At 46.3% G+C, this 16,341-nt stretch overlaps 1 protein-coding gene across 1 annotated transcript in view; it reads right to left on the minus strand.

Annotated features, from left to right (window-relative positions):
- Positions 1-6,702: 6,702 nt before the first annotated feature.
- Positions 6,703-16,341, minus strand: part of Lrig3 (leucine rich repeats and immunoglobulin like domains 3) — a 51,619-nt gene continuing 41,980 nt past the window's right edge. The window contains exons 13-19 of the mRNA XM_006973323.3: positions 15,545-15,865; positions 13,991-14,272; positions 12,425-12,877; positions 11,583-11,741; positions 8,982-9,125; positions 8,616-8,885; positions 6,703-7,388 (exon numbers count right to left, since the gene is read on the minus strand). Coding sequence (XP_006973385.2) covers positions 7,144-7,388; positions 8,616-8,885; positions 8,982-9,125; positions 11,583-11,741; positions 12,425-12,877; positions 13,991-14,272; positions 15,545-15,865 — 1,874 coding nt within the window. The 3' untranslated portion in view covers positions 6,703-7,143. The remainder of the gene's footprint in view (positions 7,389-8,615; positions 8,886-8,981; positions 9,126-11,582; positions 11,742-12,424; positions 12,878-13,990; positions 14,273-15,544; positions 15,866-16,341) is intronic.

The following is a 16,341-nucleotide window of genomic DNA, read 5'->3' on the forward strand; positions in this document are numbered from 1 at the left end:
ACTAAATGTGACCTGTGCTCAGGCAATCTTAAGTGGCTAATGTGAAAGCTGATTCTAGTTCTTTAAAAATTTTTTCTTTTTTTTATTTTCCGAGACAAGTTTTCTCTGTGTAGCCCTGGCTGTCCTGGAACTTGCTCTGTAGACCAGGCTGGCTAGGATGGGAGAGCAATCTGGCTGCTGCATCTTCACCCCACTGATGGCCAGGAAGGTTGATTCGGCTGATCTGGCTGGCTAGGCGAGTGCTCCCTTCCTCCCTCACTGCTCCATGTTGCATCCCTCCCAAAGCTGTACACTTGGTCAAAGATGACGAACTTCCCGGAATAGAAGAAGACCAGTCTTCGGTCATGAGTATAGCAGCAGCTGCCCTTCCCTGTTAGGACCTCCAAACAAGCTCTAAATTATTTTTATTTTATGTGTAAGGGAGCTTTGCCTGCATGGATGTGCCAAGTACCCCGAGAGGTCAGAAGGGAGCATCAGATACCTTGAGACTGGAGTTACAGACAGTTGTGAGCTGCCCTCTAGGTGCTAGGACTTGAACCTAGGTCTTCTGGAAGGGTAATAAGTGCTCTTAACCATGGAGCACCTCTCCAGCTCCTGAAGGCTTCACAAGATGACTACTAAATCACTAAAAAATGATAAATGATATAAAAAGCGGAAAATGAAAACTTGCAAACATGAATCCCAATGCCCATAAGCAAAGCCAATGCTAGGACAGACCATCGATGAACATCTACCCTAGCACCTAGAAGGCTGAGGCAGGAGGATTACAAGTGGAAGCCAGCCTGGGTTCCCACTGAGATGCTCTCCTGAAATCTGGAAAGGAAAAATCAGCAAAGCATGAGTCTAGCTAGAGGAAGCAGAGATTAATAAGGATCCGTGCAATTAAACGCATGTCTGGAATAGTGAGGATTATGAACAGAACTCAGTTTGAGAACGGAGTCCCAGTAATTTGGGTAAAGCAGTTTCAACTAGATTTGAGTGTGCTCCTAGGCAGAAAAGGAACCATGACTTCTAGAAGTTTTGATTGAGAAAACTTGAGAGTGGAAAATGAAGAGGCGAGGTTTGGAAATGATACACATGGCTGCATATGATTCTGGCAACTGTATTTATAGATAGAGGGCATTGGTGACCCTATCAGAACACAGAAAGAGCAACAGCTCTCAGACGCAGTGACAACTGCGTCCCCACCTCCACACCGTACAGTCACGTGGAGCCATTTACTTTTCTAATAGGAAAAGGAAAATCTTTGGACACATCTGTTTACCTTTGGTACGCTGCACATGAACGGAGTTCCTGGTAAATGCCAGGTCATCACACTCAGATAAGAGGCTCTCGACCTGTGAGTCGTTAGCCTTTGGGGTCGAACAACCCTTTCCCAAAGGTCACATATCAGATATTTACATCGTGGCTCATAACAGTAGCAAAATTACAGTTATGAAGGAGCAACGATAATCATTTCATGGTTGGGGGTCACCCCAGCATGAGGAACTGGACGAAAAGGTCGCAGCATTAGGAAGGTTGAGAACCACGGGTCTAGAGAGTGTTTAAAAACAAAGGACCACACAAGCAAAAGGGGACTTTGAGCTCTGTGTTACGGAACTTTGGTTTCCGGGGCTGTAATGAGACAGAGGCTGGGCACTTACAAAGAAAAGCAGTTGACCTCGTGGTTTGGCATCTGAAGGACATAGAGCTGGCTCTGGTGAAGGTGGCGGACACCGCCATGGTGATGGGAGCGAGTGTGGGGTCACAAGGCAAGACAGGACACCAGAGCATGGGGACAGCTAGCCAAGCTCTTTGAAGCAACTCTCCTCTGTGGGAACTAGCAGGTCCCTCAAGAACGACTGAATTCCTCCTGAGGATGTCCGCAGTGACTCAGTGACCTTGTACTGGGCCCCACCTTTTACAGACTCGCCACCTCTTATTGTACTCAAGACCAAGCTTGCAACACACAGGCCCTTGGGGACAATACCAGATCCCACCCTTATCACTTTCACTTATTTGCTTTGCTTGAAATCACCTTATTGGCATACAGGTGCTTAGTACTTGTCATGCATCCCAGATGGCTTCAAGGACAGCTACTTCCTGTGGTTCCTCACGGTGGCTCAGGAGCAAGAGGGGAGAAAGGCCTACATGCTTGTGATAAAACCACAGGCTCGGCCCTGGAGAGGCCTGCCAGGTGAGTGAGGAGGAACAACAATTGGGGAGATAATTATTTGTGTCCAACCTAGGAATTCGAGGGAATATTTATTTTAAGAATAAATATTTAGCCGGGCAGCGGTGGTGGCACACACCTTTAATCCCAGCACTCGGGAGGATCTCGAGCCAGGCGGATCTCTGTGAGTTCGAGGCCAGCCCGGTCTACAGAGCGAGATCCAGGACAGGCTCCAAAACTACACAGAGAAACCCTGTCTCAAAACAAAACAAAACAAAAATAAATAAAAAGAATAAGTATTTATTTTAGAATAAATATTACGGGGCTGATGAAATGACTTTGCAGGGAAAGGCGTCAACAGAAAGACAGTGAGTGGACACTGCTGAGGCTGGTAAAAACTACAGCGTCGGAAGACGGAGAGTGCTCTGGGGAGGGGGGGACATGGGTGAAATGATAGCGTCGGGATCACCTAGTTATTCTGTAACTAGGATTTAAAGTTAACCACCCGAGGGTTTTGACAGACACTTATCCATTCAGATCCACTTTAGAAAGCTATTTCTGGTAATAGCGAAGATAAGGGACTGAATAAAGTAAGGAATGAGACCTGCTACGTCACCGCTACCAGAGACAGGTAAGAGCCGGAGCTCCAGGCACCTCCATGGGATCCCAGGAGACCTTGAGAAAACTCAGGTGCAAAATCAACAGGAACGGTGATGACGGACAATGATTAAACGAGGCAGAACCTGAGCTGGGACTGCGCTGGGCAGGTGGATACCCAGATCCAACAGCCTCAGCCACCCCGCTGCTCCAAAGTCATGTGACACTCCAGTTTGTTTGGTGAGAACGCAAACGTTTTAGATACAAATCCAGTGCCAGCCACAGAGGCTCACTGGGCAAGAAAGAGTAGCGTGTGACCATGCCAGTTACATAATTGAGAAACTCCTTCTGTCCACTGATTAACCTGGGAAAAATACAGAACTATGTACATAAAGTTGGGCAAATGAGTGGGCTGCCAAATTTCAGCTCTGATCTGAAGACAGACCAAAAAGGCCATGTGTAGAAAAAAGGTACCGATTACTAATGGGGCCTAGGGATGTAGCTCCCTGGGAAAGCACTCACAGTGCTTTCAGTATTTCAAAACACACACACACACACACACACACACCACACACACACACACACACACACACACACACACACACACACACCCCTAACCAAACAAGCAAATAAATAAAAAATAAACAAACAAAACTACTCTGCAAAAACATGAAAAACAATAAAAAGTAAATAAACCAACTTCATGAAAACCATGGTAATAACCTCATCATGATGTTAGGTGCTGTCTTCAAACCGGACCTAAGACATTAAGCTAAATAAAACAAAGTCAGCCATGAAAGCCCAACAAAGATGCATGAAAAGGAGAAAAGAATCGTAGACAAAAATCTAAGAACTAGCTTGTAACAGTTGTGGATGACTTTCATTCTTAAGAATCTTTAATAAAGTAAACACAATAAAAAGCTGCATGAGTATCAGTTAAACTTTTTCTTCATTCGTGGATAGATGATATGGAATTTAAGATCAAGCATCAGATCCCTGGTATTAAGTGAAGTGAGTAGGAAAAAAAGTGAACCTGAAATTTTTACAGTAAGGATGGATTTGATCAATTATATTAAAAAAACATCAAAATATCAAAATCAATTATCAGAAAATGAAACTTTTTGCCAAAGATACTCTGTCCACTATCAAATTTCTTAAAGAATAAAAGAAAGACAAGTGACTCCAGATATTGGGATGATTCTGTAAATGCATGTGTACACACCCTCTAGTGAATCTATTAAAAGATTGTACCGATGGTTTTTAGGTCACATTTGAAATCTCCCGGAGCACGTTGCCATATCCTTGTGTGACGCAGATTTAATGAATGCCTTGTTAAGAAAGAGAAGTTCTGGTAACTAGATATTTTTGGAGTCATTCATGAAGGAGTGGTCCTCTCTTTGAAGACTGATTTTGTTTGGGAGGAACCGGGCACTGTGTTCTTCAGTGTGTTAAAAATTACAAGTTCCAAATTATCCTATTGCACAAGTCTCATCATTTCGGATCCTGAGATCAGGGGAGACAGAGGGCATATGCTGCCGTGACATTCAGTTCTCAGATTCCAAGACATCACATCACAGCACATCTGTGATACTGGCTTCCAGTCATTTCTCTCCCATTACCGAGCGGGTGTGGAGACCAAGCCGCTTTCCATTTTGTACCAATATTCGAAAGGTACTGACCAGCCCTGCTCTGAGAAATCATTTGTGCCTTTCTTCTGTAGGAAGACAATGAAAACCATACATCTAATTGTGGATGCTGTTGAGAGCTATCCCAAGATCTTACACAGGTCAAGATCACACATAATAAATCTCTTTAGCATCAAGAGTGGGATGGACAAAGAAACCGAAGTTCTGTGAACATCTATGAAGATATGTTTGTATGAGGTGTGATCTTCTACCAGAAAACAAGAAAAAAGCTATGCTGAAAGTTTAAGAATTCTACTTAGAAGTTAACCAAACCTTAGGATGGCGGTTCAGTTCAGTGATAAGGCACTTGATGGAGGCCCTAGGTTCAACCCCAGCATCACAAAAATAAAATGGGCAGACCAAGGGATTTAATATTCACCCTTACCTTTATATTACTTTAGAACTTAATATCTACATATTTGTTCATCCGATGGGAGGTATCAACACAGTGTACACTCTTCTTGCTGATGTCAGAGGAACTGGGTTCTCCTTTTTCTAGACAGGTAAGATTCATATCTGATCCACAAGTTTGGCCAACCAGCATAGTAAAATTACGTTGAGGAACCCAGTTTCATCTTGTGTTAAGAAAGACTTCTTTTTATTTCATGTGTGAATTTGCCTACAAGCACGTCTGTGCACCGTGTATGTCTGGTGTTTGTAACACCAGCAGAGGGCATCAGACACCCCTGGAACTAGAGTTATAGATAGTCGTGAACCGCCATGAGGGTGCTGGGAACTGAACCTGGGCCCTCTGTGAAATCAACAAGGGTTCTATTCTGCTAGTCGTCTGTTTTATCCAATAATCCAGCATTTCAGCTTAAGGTCTTGACTTAAACTTTTCTACCAAATTTTGAAAAAAAAAAAAAAACTCCTTCAAAAGAAGTTCATAATTAAGAAGCCCATGTTCGGAGCATGTCGGGTTAACTATGTGGACAAATTCACAGTAAGGGTTCAAAATTTATCTGAGTTTGATGAAGACAAAGCACAGGAAATCAATTCTTCCACTGGTTGCTGGTTGTCCAGGGAGGGATGCACTTCCTGTCTTTGATTCCCAGGTCTAAATGAAAGGGGAAGCTTTCTGTGATCTAGGTTTGGGCTCCTGACTCTCAATAGAGAAGGACACCCAGCAGGAAGACCTTACCTCCACTGTGTCCTCGCAGAAGATCCTGCTTTCCCAAGTACTATTTTTAGTTTACTTTAAAAAAAAATGCAAATGGCTGAAACCCACACATCTTCAAGTTTTGATTATTTTAAATTCGGTACTGCTACACTAACTCCCATCATGGCATCTTATCTTGGGCCGGAGTGTTTTCTTTAAATGGCACGCACTAACTAGAGTCTCCTAAGAATAAATGTCCAGTTTTATCCCCAGAGACGTCAAGTGTAGTAAGTTTTATCTGTTCTGTTGCTCGCAGTGAGGGTAGTGTTGAAAATCTCCCCTTCCTTCCTTCCTTCCTTCCTTCCTTCCTTCCTTCCTTCCTTCCTTCCTTCCTTCCTTCCTTCCTTCCTTCCTTCCTTCCTTCCTTCCTTCCTTCCTTCCTTCGTGATTGAGCTTGGGATGTAGCGTTCTCCCTTCATACTGCTTGAGACAAACACCTTAAAAGACTATAAGTGTTGAGGTGACAGGTTCAATATCTTAAATTTCAACGAAGTAGAGTTGGCAATGACAAAATCAGTAAAATATGTTCATTAAAAAAAATAAAAATGCTTCAAAATACTTTAGAAGCACTGTGCACAGCCTGACCACGGCACTGTGTATACACCAACCACAATCCCTTAGAGACTAGTAAGGGCAGGAAAGAGTGGGATGACATCCCACAATAACTGTGGGTGAAAGCTCACCTTCCCTGTGGCCCTTTCCACAGCAGAGACAGGAGATAAAGAGCCTTCTGGCTATAACACAAGCCATGGTGGGTGGGAACTCCTGCGATAGACATTAGGTACTGGGCCACAAGGCATTAGAATTATTCAGGAAACATGGATTGTGGAGTCATTTGAGCGACAGTTGTGACCGGACGGCTGCATCCTCTTCTGTTTGTGACGTTAGGAATATGCTCCTGATGGCTGCAACTCCTTCTCCTGGAGCGTGCGTGGCTGCAAATCGCGTGACGTCCATCTCGTAACCATCACGGGGTGGGGTGGGCTGAATGGGTCCTCTGGCTGTACTTTAATACGTTAACTTTTAATTCATTTGACATGTGATAATACAAATGAAATAGGTCCAAAACGCATTGAAAACGGTAAAATCTATTATTGTATAAATGGGGCTTGGCACCAAATGATACATTTTATTAAATGTAATGTGCAAAATAGAATGAAGTGGCCTCTATCCAAAAAAAAAAGGGGGGGTGGGGGTAAGGCAGGATTATTTAAAAGGCTTCAGTACTCATTCTCAATAAAAAGAAATCTGGCTTTATAAAAATACATAAAATAGTCATGGACTTACGCCATTAATTTACATAAGATATTTTTCATATAAAACGAAGTTATAAAATACTTTTTAAAAACGCATTTTTATATGAAAGTTATTCCCAGTATAAAATTTTTATAACTTTTTGTAATTTTGGTTCATCTGTATAAATAAAGCTTTTTTTTTTTCCTTTTTTTAAACTTTGTAAGTCCATTTTAAAAACATAGGATTCGATTCTGTGTCTCTTAAATAGAAGCCCAGATGAGGTAGTGTGTCGACTCCCCTTGTTCCCGTCCAGTCTAGGTGCCCGAGTCACAAGGCTGGCAGTCTGGAGTCCTGTAAGTGTCTGATATCTGTGGATAAGTACACCTGTGAGTCTCCTCCCGAAAATCTGTCCTGTCTTTCTCGTCCTCCTCTGACTCAGAGTCCAGCTCGGGAGAGGAAATTGCTTTCACATGAAAGGGCCTCGGCTGACCGTCCGGTGGCTTCACAAAGCTCGAAAATGCATCCAGGTGAGGTCTCCTCAGAGGTTTTCCAAAGGTACCTGCAAGGGGAGAAATTCCCATGAGCACGTGGGGCCTTTTGCCAGCACAGATATGAACACACCGAAAAAAGAGCGAGCACGCTTCCACAAATGTGAATAAGTTTCTTTTCCCAGAGTCCTATGCAGGTGTAGGTGTTGCTGTAGATACACTATTTACAGAATATTAGACTATCACAGAACACTATGCACAGAACACCTGCACACCTGCTTATTCAAAACCACCACATAAATCAATCCATTTTAATGTTTTCTCATGACCCTTAGTAACATTAGTCACTGAACACTGAAGTTCCTGAAGTCTCTCAATTGAAAAATGGTCCCGGAGCCCTGGCTTGAGGATCTGTGAGCCCATGGATCTCCAGGAAGGGCGATTGCACAATACTCAGCCAGTGTCTTTCCACAGACTCTTGTCTTACCCTTTTTTCAACTGTAGCAAAACATCAACAAATGAACTAAAACTTCTACCCTAGTTCTACAAAACGTGCTTTCATTTTTTCCCCCTCCCCTTCGGGAAGGTATATACGTAATCATACTGGAACAAGGGGTAAAATTTCTTAAACGCTGAAGGAAAATGGTTTGGAATTTTCCTTTTAAAAACAAGCCAAGGACACCAGAGCACACCGGGGCATGTGGAGGCCTGTTTTCTGATTGCTTTGCTCAGTAAAAAGAGCATTCACTCTCGGTTCTTCCCTCCAACTGTTCCCACACACGAGACGGGGAGGGGGGGGGCGGAATCACAGTCTACCTGAGGTGCTAGTTGTTGTTTAATGGCCCTGGCTTTCTCTGTGAGCGTTGCGGGCCTCTCCCCAAGATTATCTCAACTGTGTGAAGCCAGGCGAGGTAGGGTGCCGCGTTCCCGGCTTCCACTGTGAGTTCAGTTAGAAGCCACCAGACGTACGAAACCACAACCATGCAGAGAATACAGCTCCACCCCTCAGGCTGCCGGGACCCAAAACCACTTTTTCCACATGGCTGACAGGCTCAGCTCCTCAGTCATTCCCCCAACTCTTGTCTCCTCCATGCCACACACAGCATAACCCAGAAAGCTCCCGGGGCTTAGGTACAGATTAAATACATAACCACACACAATTCCCAGCCCCGAATGCACTTCAGAAACATCTGCAATCCAGAGGATACCACAGTAACATTAGAAATGAAACCCTTGTCCAAAGCAGGATGGAGTTTTGAGTCAGAGAAGCAAGGCGTTTCCCAGCTTGATAAACTTACCCATGAAAGAGTTACTTGAAGTAACTGATCCCGGTTCCTGACTTGCACTAAAATCCAAGGAGGACTTGTTTAAACACAGGGTCTGAATGGTAGGTCCCTCATTCTGAGAGTACATGGAGTTCATGAGCTTTCTTGAGTGTGGCCACGGGATGCTATTGAGGCTCCGATCACAGGGCTCCTCTGAGGGATGAGCGCACGGGAAGCAGTCCTTCTTCATGTAGCTGGGCTCACAGTGGTCCATCAAGGCTATCCTGGGGTCAGAACTGCAACCTTTTCGAGTTGGGACCCACAACAGAAGGAGATACAGTTAGCATGCCTCCAAGTCTTTTCAGAGAACAGAACTCCAGTCAATCAAGAAAGTCATACCTGGAAGATAAACTTCAAATGGATCTGGGCCATAGACACTCCCCTTCAAGTACACAGGGCCTGTGGAGCCCACAAAGGGGCAGAGGAACGGATCGGGGGCAGCTTCCACATCGGCCTCACTGCTGTTGTCAATATGGCATGTCCCTTTAAGACACAAATCTCAGTCACTAAACTGTATTAAATGCCATTCAACCTTCTCTCTGGTTCTGATTTCCCAGATTTACAGAAGAAAACTTGGCTAGAATGTGATAAGAAAGAAAAAGTACACACATACATAAGATTTTCTTTCTTTCTTTCTTTCTTTCTTTCTTTCTTTCTTTCTTTCTTTCTTTCTTTCTTTCTTTCTTTCTTTCTTTCTTTCTTTCTTCCTTCCTTCCTTCCTTCCTTCCTTCCTTCCTTCCTTCCTTCCTTCCTTCCTTCCTTCCTTTCTTTCCTTTTTTTTTTTTTTGCTAATTTCTTAAGGCCCGTGCAGCTGGGCTCAAAACGGTCCATTTAAGCTATCCTGGGGTCCAGATGGTAAATGTTTCAAATTGGGATCCACCCATCAGGGCTGTGAAAGTAAGTCCTGATAAGCCTTTGAGCTAGGTACGCCAATGCTAGCCCATTTGGATTCTAAGGGAAAAGGATCTATGTGTAGAGCCATAGTTTGAATGCTCAGCACTGCCGCCTTCCTGTAAAATGTTCCAGATGACCAGACTCAGGGACTGACATTTGACTAGTAATCTCTCAGTGTCCCACCTCAAAGCTGAGTCAAAAAAAACCAAGCTGAACCAAAACATCTCCTGGTGGTTCAATTAAACCACACGCCTTTAATCCCAGCACTCAGGAGGCAAAGCCAGGCGGATCTCTGTGAATTTGAGGCCAGCCTGGTCTATAGAGCAAAATCCAGGATAGGCACCAAAACTACAGAGAAACCTTGTCTGGAAAAACCAAACCAAACCAAAAACATCATGGAACCATACAACAGTTAGCAGTGGACATAGCAGTCGGAGGATTACAGACAGGGTCTCCTTCCAGTTGCCGTGGAGGCAGAGGATGGACGCCCTGTGGTCTAGGAGAGAAGTGCCCTGTGGCCCCTGGAGCTGCTCTGGGAGGGTGCCACCTTCCCAGGCCAGCTTGTCACTTTTATACCTCAGCCCTGTCCCTTAAGGAGTTCTCAGTTAGCCTCACTAGACCTGACTGAGGTTGGGTCTCTGTTCTTGGCCAACCCTGACACTCACTCTGTGCTTGGGTCTGCTGCCTCTGCTCTGACTGTCTTTCCTAGAATATCTTCACAGTTGGCTTGTCTTTCTTTCTTTTATGTTCTTTGGGTTGAGTATCCATCTCACCAAGGACTAAATTCTGAAGCTGAAAAACACGTATGCTTCCTTTCCAACTACGCAGTCTGGTACAGAGCAAATATAGACGCTCCATAAAGGACGGTGGTAAAAGATAAAATGCTGAGAAAAGCCCCAGGAGCTTTTGCCATGCAGAATCTGTGGCATGTGCCAAGCACTGTGTATGTAGTTTTTTTCCCTTTAAACCACCTGTCTGGGAAGTGCTGCACCTGCCTGTGAACACAGGGAATGGGTCTGGGCTGGGATGCTCCTGCATCCGGCTTCCTCCATCTTTAGTCTCAAATACATAAGGCACCATGTATGACATCGGCTTCCCCCAGTAGACTTGAAGTCACCTGGCCTCTGACACTATGTAAGAAACTCCCAACACAGGACATTCCAATGTAAAGAAAATATGACATCCTCAGGGAAATTAAATTTGACCTAATTTGCCTACTCTTCTTTTACCATTTAAAAAAAGTGTTTTTCAAGAATTTAACAAAAGGCTATAGAATGGGCGTGTATGTGTGCATGTGCGCGTGCAGAGGAGCTTGCACATAAGAGAGCAGATTTCCCTGGAGCTGAAATTACAGGTAGTTGCGAGCCACTGGGAATCAAAGCTAAGTTCTCTGGAGGAGCAGTAAGTGCTCTCAACAGCTGAGCCATCTCTCCGGGGCCCTGACACTCGGATTTTCTGGGGCTACCATGCATCTGTAGATAGCTTCTCACAGTAGAGCAATTTTCCTCAATATTGATTCTTCCAACCCATGAGCACGGGAGGTATTTCCGTTTCCTACTATTTTCCTCGCTTTCTTTCTTCTGTGTTTTAACGCTTTGCTTGTATTGGTCTCACATTCCCTGAGCAGCTATAAAAGGACTCTGTTCCTACTCAGAGGGGGCGATTCTCTTGCTCTGAGAATTCACTCATGCGTGTCTTTCCACAGTATCTAGTCTTTAATAAAACCTTAATATCCACTCTGGAAAAGCAGAAAGTGGGGAGGAGGAGGGGGAAGAGAAGAAAAAGAGAAGAAGAGAAGGGGGAGGGGGAGAGAGAAGAGAAAAGAAAGAGAGGGAGGGGAGCGGGGGATGGGGAGAGAACTAATAGTTTTGCTAGTAATCTTGATCTAGGCCCTCATCACTGTTATCAGTTTCTTCTGAAATTACTATTACATCTATGACATATCCCCCACCCCCCCCACACCCCCACCCCCCCCACACCTCCACACCCCCACCCCCCCCACCCCCGACTTCAAAACAACTGTCCACGGACATCTCAGACACTCACCAGCACCGTCATGTTGCGGTAGGAAAAATCCACCTCCTGAAGACGTCACGAATTGGTGGTGACTTCCGCTCTCTGAGGAGATGTACCCATCCTGTCTGTCAGCTAATGTTCCCTGAGATGACAGATAACTGGGGATATCGGCCGGCAAATTGGTCTCATCTGTGATCAAACAACAGCACTCGCATCAACAGCCTTGCCCCACAGCTTCCGACGCTGGCAGGATGGAGACTACAGACTGCTCTGGTTTCCATATCATCCATAAAGGAAGATCTACTCCTGGAAAAACCAGGGATGGCCCACGACTGCTTCTCAGCTCTGGGCCATGAGTTAATTTCGACTTTACTTCCCACGAAACACACCCCTGCCCAAATTTGAAAACCACATGTCCAAAAGGTGATGCCTCAAACACACAAACCCAGCTCTTGGATCATCTTCCATTTCATCAGTGGCAGAGTTTGCCGCCAACCCTCATTGCAAAATCCACTGCACGTGCATGTGTACACAGGCCATAAGGAACTTCCACCGAGGGTGAGCCAGCCCCCTGGGGGCTCCTGCCTCCCTGTGACCATCCTGGAGGAGGGCTATTTCACTCTGTGCTTCGGATTTTTCCCTCTCAGCCATCAGGATTTCCTGATGAGGTTTTAATAAAAAGACTGATCTCTGTGCATCAGCGTTATTCCAGGCTGGGTCTAGTTTTTAGCTACCCGTATCCCTGCAGCTTGTAGCCCATGAGTCACCCTTCTGAGACAGGCTCAGACTGGGACACAGCCGGGAAGGGAATGCTTACGAAGCCACAAACACACATGACGGCCGCACCCCGGGCCAAGCTTGTGTTTACACACCTGTGTTGGTAATACTGCAGTCCTCATTCCTGCGCCTTGTGTGGTAGATGATGACCACCCACACGAGGGATGTGCCTACCACACAGCAAACCACGGCTATGATCACGACGCCCACGGTGGCCCATCCGTCATCGTCTAAGGATGGGGCGGTCATGTGAGGGGAGTCGCAGGTCGGAGTAGGAATCACGCTGAGGCGCATGTGGCCTCTCTCGGTGCCCAGGGTATTGGACATTTCACACGTGTACTTTCCCGCATCGCTGACGTCTGAGTCCACGATAATCAGCAGCTGGTTGCCCGCTGCAAAAAAGTGCCTCTCGGTCACCACCAATGGGCTGTCATCTTTTGTCCAGTTCAGCCTCGGGGGTGGGCTCCCACCGGCGATACACTGCAGGACCGCTGTTTCTCCCTTGGTGACAGTTCTGTCTAACAGAGGCCGCAGAAATGATGGTGTCTCTGAAAGGACATGGTTTGGATTTCCTACGTGAAAAACCGGGTTCCACAGAAGACCTAGCAGGTGAATTTATTTAAACTGTGTACTCCTACAGCTCCTCAGACAAGCGTATTCAAGAGCCCCAAACAAGGTAACCTTGGATCACACCACTCATCCCATGACTTAAGGGTAAAATTTATGAGTTTTTAAATCTCAGTCTTCCTCATTCATGCCAAGGTTAGTGAATTGGTAGTAGGAAGATAAAACAGTTTTTAAAGTCTAGAAAATGTATGAAAAAAAATTAATAAGTTCATGCACAAGACTGTGTTGACATGTGGACAAAGGCAAAGAACGCTCTAGAGATTTATTTTTATGACTTTTAATTATGTGCACGATATGCACGTGTCTATGTGTGGGAATGTGAACACAAGAGAGATTCCTGAGGAGGCCAGAGGCGGTGGGTTCCCCGGAGCTGGAGTTAGAGGCAGGTGTGAACTGACAGTGCGGATGCTGGGAACCAAATTCAGGTCGTCTATAAAGCAGCACACACTCTTTAACTACTGAGCCACCTCTCCAGGCCCATGCCGATTTATTATTTTTTTTTAATTAAGTTTCTCATGCCTGATACCTAGGTCTGTACGGAAATCTCGGCAGGTCCTCCTCTACTATCTGGCTCTCGGTAGGTTATTGTAACTCTCTCAAAGACACATGAATTATGAACGTGTTCCAAATCTGACCAACACCTCCTGTTTAGGTAGGTGGTAAGAACCGGGACTTCCAGGAGGTGGAGCCAAGGGAACGGGTCTTCCTTGTCTGTCTATAGACATTTTCTGACATGTTCTTTACAGCACTGAGATGACCAATGGCTGTGAATAATCCCCGTCCACAAAGAGAACACTGAGAATGTACTCAAGAGTAAAGGGGGCAGATTCACCTCCCTGGCCACAGGCCTGAATATGTCCAGTGACCCCTAGATGTCAAAGCTCTCCAGAGGCTCTTTGTTCATTTGAAGACCGAATTCTCTGGGTCTTCATCCGCCCCTTTTCCCCCAACAGCTGCTAACATGGAGGGTCTCTGGGTTAGTTGGGGGCCTTCAGGAGGGACTCGGAGCCTTAAGAAACCCCCGCCCGTCTCACCTAGCACGGTCAGGGTCGCGTTTGCAGAAACGCTCCCCGCACTGTTCTGAGCCGTGCAGCAGTACACCCCGATGTCCTCAATCTTCACGTCCACTATGAAGAAGACGTCGTCCTCCGGCATCACATGCATGCGCCTCTCCCGGGCAGCTGGGAAATCCGTGCCTCCATCCTTCTGCCAGGCTATCTGCGGGGCCGGGTGTCCCCCGGCGGCACACTCCAGGCGGGCCATGGCCCCCGCACGGATGGTGAGGTCCATGGGGGTCTTGGTGAAGGAAGGTAACACTGCAATCACAAAGGGGCATTGCAGGTGTGACCGGGGCGGCAAGGGTCCACCCGCGCTGCTCCTCCTCTTCTAGGTGTCTCGAGGAGACACGTGACTCACGTAAGGCAGGGTTATTGCTCTAAGACAGAGACGCTAAGCTTGAGAAATGAGACAGCTCGCTCCGGGTTAACGCCCGGCGCAGGTGTGATGGAATCAGAGCGGCACACGGGTCACAGGACCCAGCCTCTGGCCGAATCTTAGTTTTCTCAATAATTAAGTGTGAGATCTTGGGCAAATCAATAAATCTCTCTGTGCTACGACCATTCGCTTCCTCTACCCTCCCTGCCCCCCCTTGGTCCTGCAGGACCTAACATTTTGTGACTTTATCCCATTCTGTACTTTAAACTCTTCTATGCGCCAGGCCTTAGCAATTGCCTGCTCAATGAAATTCACTAAATCATATTCCAAATCTTCTCCTACCAGGCAGACCTTAACCGTTAAAGTGGAGAGAGCATCCAAAATGCAGTCTTAGAATTGTAGAATCGAATACCTGCCATGCAAATCTACGGCACTGCCGTTGAACAGTGGCTGCTATGAATGCACTTCCTGATGCACTTCCTGACCACTACCCACGCTCCACGCTGCTGCACCAAGCCACTGACATACGCACATTACCTTATTAATGGATCGTGACATTTCTAGGAAGTGGCACTTAGCATCTCTTTATTTTATTTTTATGTGCACTGGTGTTTTGCCTGCATATGTGTGTCTGTGTGAAGGTGTCAGATCCCCTGGAACCAGAGTTACAGACAGTTCATGTGGGTGCTGGGAATTGAACCCGGGTCCTTTGGAAGAGCAGATGGTGCTCGTAACCGCTGAGCCAGCCATCTCTCTAGCCCCCCACCCCCCATCTCTAAGTGGAAGACAGAGGTATGAAGGTAAGACACTTGTTGAGAGTCATAACTATACATCTGGAGTGACAGTATTCACACCCAGAGCTGAGTTAAAGGCAGTATGCTGTGTGGCCCTACCTATCACAGTGCCCCAGAGGGAGCACAAGTATCTGTCTCATTTTCATTCTGGTTCATCCTGCCACATTCAGAGAGGTGGGTTCAGTAAATCACTGCTTTAGAGACAAATAATAAAGAGTAGTGATTTTGTGTCGCTAGGTGGGAAACTATGAGAAAGAAAAGCAGGGGTTGCTGGGAGAGAGGGGGGTAAGGGGAACAGACAGACACTGCAGCTGTTTCTAAAGGGTATCCCGAGACACTGGAGGAAAGGGGATCGCGTACTGTTTACGGTGAGCTTGGCTTTGACAGAGTACGACGACCCGAAGTGGTTGGAGATGACACACTGGTATCTCCCTTCGCTGGTGAATTCTACACCGTGCAGCCTCAGGATAGTGGTGTACTCCATCACCTCGCCTCCCTGGGCCCGGAGGTGTGCGTAGTTCTCCATTTCAGCATCCTGCAGCAGCTCATTGTCTTTTTTCCACGCAAACGTCATCGGGGAGTCACTGCTGCTGGCAGCGGAGCAGGTGAAACTCACGTTGGAGCCTTTTATGGCGGACTGCGTTTCTGGTTGAACCGTGATCTGGGGCTTGGGGAAATCGTCTGTTTAAAAGGGGGGAGGAGGAGGAGGAGACAAAGTCACTTGAAGGCCCTGGAGAACACCCGCGCTCAAACGCCAACACCAGGCAACACAGTAGAGAGCTAGCTCAGGGCTGACCTCATGCCTGGGTTTTACAGACACCTCCGCTGTCCCAGAGTGGAACGACAAGCTGGGAGAATGCTCGTAGGCAACCGACTGGAGTCCAGTGGAGACGGAAGCTCCGTCATGATCAACCTGAGAGAAGTGTTACCTCGAAACGATCCTAAGAGTTTACGCCACGTGTCTGGCATTTCGCGTAAGCGTAAGAAGAGCAGTTAGGAAGGCACAAGGCACAAGGGAAATTAGACCGCATTTAAACCCGAGTGATGGAGTGGGGTAACGCTGGCTGACGGCAATTAAGTGATTATTTTATAAGAGCCTGTAGAGAGGATCTGCAATCTTGCCAGCACAAAGAAATGACTGAAGTTTGAGGTGATGG

The sequence above is a fragment of the Peromyscus maniculatus genome, chromosome 18 (genome assembly GCF_049852395.1).
Source record: "Peromyscus maniculatus bairdii isolate BWxNUB_F1_BW_parent chromosome 18, HU_Pman_BW_mat_3.1, whole genome shotgun sequence".
NCBI lineage: Eukaryota > Metazoa > Chordata > Mammalia > Rodentia > Cricetidae > Peromyscus > Peromyscus maniculatus.